At 49.6% G+C, this 9,325-nt stretch overlaps 1 protein-coding gene across 1 annotated transcript in view; it reads right to left on the bottom strand.

Annotated features, from left to right (window-relative positions):
- The window catches only part of PCNT (pericentrin), a 133,034-nt gene that overhangs the window by 46,199 nt on the left and 77,510 nt on the right, over positions 1 to 9,325 (bottom strand). The window contains 6 exon segments of the mRNA XM_023518087.1: positions 1,373 to 1,396; positions 1,495 to 1,611; positions 2,174 to 2,403; positions 7,109 to 7,258; positions 7,717 to 7,879; positions 9,258 to 9,325. The exon segment at positions 9,258 to 9,325 is cut by the window's right edge and continues 127 nt beyond it. Coding sequence (XP_023373855.1) covers positions 1,373 to 1,396; positions 1,495 to 1,611; positions 2,174 to 2,403; positions 7,109 to 7,258; positions 7,717 to 7,879; positions 9,258 to 9,325 — 752 coding nt within the window.

Raw genomic sequence — 9,325 nt, 5'->3', positions numbered from 1 at the left:
CAGAGCCAGGGCATGTTTTCTTTAAATACAAAATAAAAACAAAACTTATTTTGATAGAAAGGAAAGACCGCTACTCAAAAACAAAAAGAAGTAAGGACTGAACATCGACCTTTTTCTTCTGCATCCAAATTCCTTGCTAAGGGCCTGGTGAGTCTCACCTATGAATGATAAAATCTCACTAAACAGAGGTATTAGCCCAGTATACTGAGAGTTACTCCCCACCTTGATTCTGCACAGCCCCACAGGAGAGACAGACCTTCATCCTGACTCTGCATTCCTCTCTGCAGACTCTTGGCCTAATAGATGATGCTCAACTCTTCTGGCCAATTATCAACTAAAGGACTCCTGACCTACCTATATCCTGCAGGCCTTCTTTCAGGAAGTCCCACCTTTTCAGGCCAAACCAATGTACACCTACACCTTCCACATACTGATTTACGATTTTGCCCATAATTCCTGTCTCCCTAAAATGTGTGAAGCCAAACTGTAACCCCACTACAGTCAGACCACCTGCTCAAGACTCTTAGTCAGGGGTCCTCAAACTTTTTAAACAGGGGGCCAGTTCACTGTCCCTCAGACCATTGGAGGGCCGGACTGCAGGCCCTGGGATGAGTCGGCTGCTAAGCAGGACAGGCAACAGCGGCAAAAACACCCAGCAGCCAGAACGGATAAATGTCTTAGGCAGGCCGTGTGCAGTCCTCGGGCTGTAGTTTGAGGATGCCTGTTCTTAGGTGTGGCTCCAGGCCATGGTCCCCAAACCTGGCTCAGAATAGACTTCTTTAAATTATTTCAGAGTTTAAATTTTTCTTCCACAAACTAAGGATACACATAGCAACCTGGGTGAATCTCAAATTAGACTCAGTGAAAATCACCAAACTGAAAAATTACAAATGATTCCACTTATATGTTACAGATATAAAAGTACAGAAAGTGTGTAGATTGGAGACTCCCAAGAACCATGATGAGACCCTGGCCAGGGAAGAGCATGGGGACTATGGGAAGAAGCAGATGCCTGTAGTGGGGCTGTGTTCTGTGGGCACCCGCTGCTGGTGGCAAGTCCCAGCTCTCCAAGTGGCCACTGGAGTCATGTGCAGATGCAAGGAGCTGAGACCTACTTCTCACACCAGCACATAAATCCATCATCATTTCAAAATAAGTTTAACTAAGAAAAGACTAAGAAATCACTAGAACTATCTTAGACAAAAGGAAGATGGCTGCAGGTGGCTGCAGCCCCAAGCAAAAGCAAGAAGGACCAGCAGGGAACGGAATGGTACACACAGCCCCCAGCAGGGAGTGAGAGGATGCCTTGGCCAGACGGCAGTAGTGCCAATAATGCAGAAAGGGTGAAGTAAAAGCAGGTGTGTGTCCTCACCTCTTCATCCAGCCGCACATGCTGCTGCTCCCGTGTACATGGAAGGCAGAAATTCAAAGAAAGTTAAAGCTTAAAAACACAGCAGAGGGCTCCTCAGGCCTGGTGGGTGGCAGCTGGCTTACCAGGCTGTCCTGGGGTCCCTGGGGCTGCGGCCTGGCCGCCTGGCGGAGCTCCTCCTCCAGCCTCTGAATCTCCTGCTGGAACTCCTCACGCTCATGCTCCCTTTCGGCAGCCTGCTCCTGGGAAGAGAGATAGCGTGTCAGGGCATCCTGCAGGGGAGTGTGTGGCAGGAGGCACCTGCCCGACAACGACGTGGGCTCCACACATCCCCCTCATCACTGTCACTTGCAAGATGGAGCTTACAAAAAAGAGAAACAGCCCCTCAGACAGAATGCAGAGGCTGTGAAACGCTGACAGCTCTCTCAGCCCATGGACAGAAGACAAGACGCAGCAAGAAAAGATGGCCACGAGCACAGGGCACAGTCTAGTCTCCCATGGGGCAGTGGCAGCACAGACATCTCCCAGGACACAAAGCCACACCCCAACTGCGGAGAACTCCCAGGGCTGTGAGAAGGTAAGAAAGAGCATGTGTCCAGGCATGGTGAGGGTGTCCCCCAGAATCCTCCCCCACAAAAAGTAGGTGGCAGCCAAGATGCAGCTGGAGGAACAGAGATAGAGGAGCATCAGACTTTCATCACCAGCGTCATGTCCTAGAAGCTTATTTAATGACCTGGAAAAAAGCTTAAACTATAATAATGACTTTAAGCAATGCAAGTAAAATTCATTATTCAAAATTCTCACATCCATGAAATGCCGCTGGCTACGTAAATGCTTGTCCAGAGAAGCCATCTGCTGCTTCAGTGCGGCAACCTCCTCAGCCTGCTGGGCACAGCCTTGGTGCTGCGAGAGCTGCTCTTCCAGCTCGGACTCTAGCAGCTGCACCTGGGCACGCAGGGCCGCGTGGTCCTTCTCGGCCTGCCTCCTCGTCTCTGACTGCTCCTTGCTCAGACATTCCACTTCCTTCTGCAATGCTAGTGATATAAAGAATGCAGACATGGAGGGAGCCCCACACCATAGGGGCTGTGCCTATATTAAGCAGGAACTAGAAACATGCATTTCCTGGTGGTGATGCTAAACAGAAGAGACTCCTGTGCTCCACAGGGACTGTGTGGTGCATTGGCAGGCAGGGCTGGCACGATGCTTCACACCTCATCCCTCAGAAATGAGCCTGCCCACTTTGAGACTGTCCCCTGCAGAGATATGACAGCCTTGAGGAGTGACCCTGTGCCCTAACACTTTTTTTTTTTTGAGAGAGGGTCTTGCTCTGTCACAAACTGGAACACAGCAACATCATCACAGCTCGCTGCATCCTCTAACTCATGGGGTCCATCGACCCTCCTACCTCGGCCTCCCAAGTAGCTAGGGCGACAAGCACCACCACCCAGCTCAAATTACTTTTGAAAAAATATATATATCTTTTGAATGAAAACTGGCTAAACTAAAACATTTTTAAAACCTGAAGGGAATATGTCTAGGTACTGTAAAAAGACATTATCAGGGATTGTATCTTCACATATAGTCTCTATTACAGAAAATGACTTAAAACCTCCCTCTACATGAACATGATCTCAGGCAGAAGGGCTCCCAACAACCCCATCATAGCACTGAGCTGACCACATACAAGCAGTTGATGAAGAGCAGATCTCAAGCCCCTGGGAACTGTGGTTTAACTCTTTCTCTAAAACTGAAAGTGCTGAAATCTCATTGTGAAATCTCACTATTCACAGGATGCGTGCTGGAGATGACCAGGCCACCAGGGCTTCACCTAGCAGCTGGGTACAATGACTCATAAAACAGCTCCGGGGAATGGCCCTCCCACCACTACCCTGAAGGCCCCTCTGCCCCCAGGGGGTTCCTGTGTGGAGGGAATACCACCCCAGAGCCCACACCCACCTAACCACTTAGGCTTCGGTCAACCCATTGGTTACACTTGGCCCAGCCCAGGCTGACACCACAGATAAGCAGTATTCAAACCATACATCTCAAACCTGAAATTTAAACTTGTAAGATGCTATTTATATTCCAGTAGCTTTCAAAACTTAATCATTTTTTCCCCCTCTTTTTGTGGCCAGGGCTGGGTTTGAACCAACCACCTCCAGTATATGCGGCCAGAGCCCTACTCCTTGAGCCACAGGCACCACCCACTTAATCATTTTTATTTATAAAACTGTCAATCCTTTACGAGGAACCATCATTACCATTAACGTAACATTCCCAATTTTCATGCTGACAAGCCAGCAGCCACAGTAAATGAACTTTGACCATGCAGCTGTGATGGGTGCTCACAATCAGAGGTGCACAAGGGCCCAGAGGCACATTCTGCCCCATTCAGGGCTCTTGCCTGGCCCAGACAGCACTCTACCAGGACCCTGCTAGCAAGGTCAGACCAGGTAGGGCCCTCTAGACATCCACTCCAGCAAAACAGCATGAGCTGCAACAAGAAACTGTAGTGAAAGAGGCTGGAGAAATGCCTGCATCTCACTGGACCATTAAAATGGGACAACTTGACCATCTTTATTAATACTGAAGACTATAGTATAATTTTATTTAATAGTTTGCCATGAAAGCTCTTTAGTGCTTTTCCTTTTTAGTAAATAATTTGCAAAATCTAATGTAAACAAACACAGCAGATCACACAGAAATCAACCACTAGTTTTTACAAACCTGAGTCCTCATGTGCTGCAGCAATGGGTTTGCCTACAAACCAAGAGGCACAAATTTACTGAGTGAAACCAGAGAGACATGTAACCCAAATCTGAGGGTCCAGGGTTGGGGGCTCCCAGCAGTGCCACCCACTGGGACAGCCTGAGCCCTAAGCTTCCTGGTGCTGCCTGCCTTGAGTTGCTGTGGGCTATTATTTTCTAAGCAAAGAAGACAAATGGGACAGGTGGCACCATCCCAAAGATGGCCACAAAACATACCACACAACAGAACAGGTGCTGCACACAGCATGGAAAGCCAGCCGGAGACTCCTAGGAAGTGAGTACATGGTCATAAGACCAAGCGACAGACCCCAGGACCCATGTGTAGCCCAAGGCTGGTCAAGCTTATGTCCACAATTCAAAAGCCCACTGAAAATAAAGTCAAATAAATCACTTTTAGGCTGGTGGCTAAACACACTGTCAACACAAAAGGGCCATAAATGCATTCCCTGAAAGGAGCACAGAACTGCAGGGCCAGAGCAAAGAGAAGGCAGAGAACAGAATGAGAAACTGAGGCCGCTTAACAATGTATAAGAACAAACCAAGAGGACCCCAGAGAAACAGTGAACACTTCCCAGCAACAGAACAGAGTGAAGGAGGAGATGCTGGCCTGAGAGCAGGAAGGGGCCCCAAGACCCACTCCTGCCATGCTAGGTACCTGCCCAGGCAGGAGACCAACATAAACTTCAGTTGGGGCCCTGCCATTGTAGGCCTAGCCCCTGCCAGGGGCACCTGGCTATGGATGCCTGCCAGGTCTCCCTGCAGGGGGGAAACAGAGACAAAGATGTAGGGGGCAGCCACAGGCTCAGCTGATGCACACGTAGAGCCCAGGGCACACAGGTGCCTCACCAGGCTGTTCAGTGGTGCAGCAGATCCTGAGTCTGTTACAAACACAGTCTCCAAAGAAGTGAAAAGTTGCAAGTCAAAGTGCTCCTGAGATAAGGCACCAGGCAGCTTCCTTCAACAGATGTAGCCCCGCTACCTGCTGGCTGAGCCTGGGGTCTGCTTGGAAGGGCCAGCCCATGAGGACTGCTCCTAGACAGAAAAGGGGAGTAGGCCAAAGTATCTGGAGAAACAGTGGCTGACAAAATGAAAATACCAGAATTGAGACAGAACAAGTGGGGCCAGAGGACCTGCCCTGGGTAGTGCCAACAATGTGTAGAGCACAGGAGGAATGCGGCAGAGACACCTGCAAGGAGCCGATGACTTGAGGACAGGAGGGTCACAGCCTCACACACTCAAGGAGCAAGATCCCGGGCTGTTGGTGTGGCCGTGATGTCACTGAAGGATCTGCAGAGACCTCTGGGCCCCTGCAGCTTCAGAGAGGTTCACCAAACAGCCCCTCTGGTGGAACCAAGTCCACGGGTGCTGGGGACATGCCAGCCCAGCACATGGGGACAGATGCTGAAAGGGAGCCACACAAGCAGCAGGGGAGGGAGGGACACAGCAGCACAGGCAAGTGCTTGGGCAGCAGGCACAGTGGACACAGAGTGGCTAAAGGGACAAAAAGCAGACACTGCGGACAGTCTTTTTAAAAAGTCATTAATACAGAATCCATAAGTGACAATTAAATGTGGAAAGACTAAAGATAAAGGGATAAAAAAGAGAAAAGGGAGAAAAAAGCCAGATTAATACTTCAACAGAATTTATATAAAAAACTGAAAACAGGACAAAGAGGGATCATAAGAGATGAAAAGAGCTGGGCAAGGGATGTCGGGGGGTCCAAATGTCCCACATGGTCAAAGACCAAGACCGTCACCATAGAAGTTACATGTATGACCTTGTGGGAACCGAAGGTCCACACAGGGGCCAAGGCCAGAGCAAGAGGCCAGCAAGTGATGCAGTGCCATACCCACTTCCCACACAGCAGCAACAAACACTCACAAGCGCTGAACCCAAAGGGCTCATGGAATTAAGGCAGCAAGAAATAACAAAGCAAAACAGAGGACAAGGAAAGGGGAAATGATAGACAACCAAAAGCTGGTTGTTTTATTGAAGAGAAAATTAGAAAAATAAAAGATTTTTGGAAGGAAAAATGGGATTTTTCTGAATTACTTGGTGTGGTTCTAACACAAGGTACTCCTGAAGGAATTACTCTTCTACTGTGATTGTCCTGATGGGCCGCAGCAGGGCACAGGCAGGCCTCACTCTTCCCAGGGTGCCCCAAATGAATTCAACACACAGAACCAGCCGTGTAGCTGCAGGGAACAGAAGGCAGCAGATGTGCCATGCCAGCTTGGGAGAAGCCTCTGGACACACAGTTGCTTCCAACAAATCGGCTATTGAAGACGCAGCCACCTGCAAACTCAACATTGTAAGCTTTTGATGTTTTGACTATTTTCATTTAAAAAAAATTTTTTTAAGAGACAAGAGTCTCACTTTGTTGCCCTTGGGAGAATGTTGTGGTATCACAGCTCACAGCAACCTCCAACTCTTGGGCTTTGGCAATTAGGCGATTCTCTTGCCTCAGCCTCCTGAGCTGAAACTACAGGCGCCCTCCACAATGCCCAGCTATTTTTTGTCGCAGTTTGGCTGGGGCCGGGTTTGAACCCGCCATCCTCAGTATATGAGGCTGGTCCTCTACTCACTGAGCCATAGGCACCGCCTCATTTTAAATATTTTTTAAGACTAAAATGTCTAAAAATCTGAAAATATACAGACTATGTTTGTCAGAACTATATTTTCTTAACTGGAGTTAGCATTAGGCACCTGTCACTTTAAATAGAATCTAAGAGTGACTCCTTCCACATGGCCAGCTCTGTGCTCTCTGCAACCTGCCTCCCCAGGGATTCTTCCCACTGCACAGGACACCCAGGGTCAGGACAAGTGACCTTCTCTACAAAGGTAGAAATGCTCCACCTGGCACAATCTCCCATAGCCCAGAACTCATGAGCAAAGTTCCCTTCCAGCGAACAGACTTGTGCTTTGCCCTTGCCATGTCACACGTCATACTCCTGTATGTCAAGTTCCTTACCCGCCTCTCTCTCCTCCTTCTGGCCCTGCAGGAGGGCGTGCTCCTCCCTCAGAGACTCCAGCTGCAGGACCAGGCCCTGCTCTGACTCCTCCTTCCGGTCCAGTGCCGCCTGCAGGTCCACCTTCTCCACCTTCAATCCCTCAAGGATGCCTGCAGGGGACACAAGCACAACACGGACCTCTGACTCACCCAAGCAGCTGAGGCGGGTGTCCTGCTCAGGAACCCAAGGTGAGAATGCATGGGACACCTCTGTTGCCAGAAACCACCTGCCATACTGAGACCCCAGGCAGGTGCCCACCTGGAGTGTGAGGGCTGCGGGAAAAGTTGAAGGTGCCTGATTAGAAGGATCCTGGCCACCACTCTCATAACAGGTGGACAAACACAGCCATCCTGTGCACCACCACAGACACCCTGATGCCAAATGGGCAACGGTCACTCCCAGAGCCTACTGTGGCCCTGGAACAGTCCATGACAGCACTCTCAAAATCCACCCCTTTTCTCCTAGAAAATCATTGGTGTCTCATACTATTTGCATTATTTTATATTTACATTTTTGTTTTTTAAAATCTCACTCCTGACACCTCCCTGAGAGGCCTATTGATGCTCACCCTGGGCCTGGTGCAACTGTAGCTGCAGCCCTGCCTTGGCCACGCCCGCCTCCTCCAGGAGCTGTAGCAGCTCCCCATGCTTCCTCAGCACCTGTGCAGCCTCCTCACTTTTACATCGGAATTCTTTTTCAAAACAAGAATGAATTTGGCGTGCTTCCTCCAGCTGTTGAAACACATTTGAAGACAGAACTGCATGTCAAAAATAACCAAGCTCATACAAATACCAGCAGATTTCTCTGTCTACCCCAGGCCCTATGGACCAAACCCTACATAGGCCAGCCAGGGCAAGGTGACGGGACCTTGAGGGCCTCAGGGGACGGATCATCCCACCTGGGTCTTCCTTCTAGCACAGCCTAGTCAAGGCTCTCAGGCCAAGAGGCCAGGTCTACCCAGCACCTAGACCTCCTCACCAACTGGCATTTGGGACGTCCATACCCAGCCTCTTAGAAAATCTGCTGGTTCCTCTTGCCCACGGCCCCTCAGCTGTCCCTTATGCCCACCCAATGCAGGCTGCTTCCACCAGCTCCCGACCTCAGGATCCTGCCCCTTCCTACAGCAAGGGCAGCTCTGCTTGGCCCCACCAACCTCCCACACCGGGTTCGGACATGTTGGATCCTCAGCTGTGGGCTCTCCCAGCCTGTTCCCATTTCACTCAGCACCTCCCAGGCTCTTCTGACAATATGCCCTCTAAGGCTAGCGCCAGCTCAGACGTCCAGACACAGCTCTGCCTTGCGATGCCACAGAGACATCACTTCCATGTGGCTGGGGATAGTCAGAGACATCTGTGTCCCTGTCAGATCTGCCCAAAGTGACCTTTCTCAGGAGGGAGAGTAAAGGACAAAGGGATAGGCAGCAGCAGGCAGCTCCCAGCTCAGCTCTGGAGAGGCTCCTGTGCACTGAGAAAGAAACAACCACTCAGGTGTTTCTGAAAAGTGAACTCGAACACTTCACATAAAAGTGCTTATTCTTTTAACTGGGCTAACTCTGCAGAGAAGGGTCTCTCACTGCTTTCCATGTATTCCTATTTAACACCTTTTATAATTGTCTAAAATGTTCTAAAAAAGTTAACAAATATAATCCCCTCTCTTGGTAAGAATCTCTAAATATGAAAACACTCAACATGGAGTTGCAATTGTGCACAAAATGAAGTAAAAGAAGCAGGTCTGTGTTTTATCTAAATTAAACAAACTGAAGTTCTATTATACTTGTTCACAATAAGCCCACTTCCTCAAGAATTCTGGTTCAGAAAAGGCTTATTTAGGGAAAAACACATTAGAGGATGTCATAGGAACAGATCAAAATTATTGCAAAGGGAGACAACCAGCTCCCCAGAGTCTGTCCCCAAATGCCCCACAGAGGAAGGAGCAGAAAGAAGTCCCAGGAGCCAGGACCACCCAAAGTGGACAATACCCTCCCCAGGCCACATCTGGGGTGAGAATCAGGACAGCAGTTGGAATAGACAGTGCACCTGGTAGCTGGGAGGTTCATAACCATGCCTGCCACATCAGTCTGTTCACCTCTCCACATGCCTCTGGCCTCACCTGCCTGGTGGAGTCCAGTACCATGTCCAGCAGGCCATCCACAGCAAGGCTAAGGCTCTGGTAGATGC

The sequence above is a fragment of the Otolemur garnettii genome, unplaced genomic scaffold, assembly GCF_000181295.1.
Source record: "Otolemur garnettii isolate 467f Iridium unplaced genomic scaffold, OtoGar3 scaffold00128, whole genome shotgun sequence".
Classification (NCBI taxonomy): domain Eukaryota; kingdom Metazoa; phylum Chordata; class Mammalia; order Primates; family Galagidae; genus Otolemur; species Otolemur garnettii.
The sequence above is the reverse complement of the archived record's forward strand: the minus strand, read 5'-3'. Positions and strand labels throughout refer to the sequence as shown.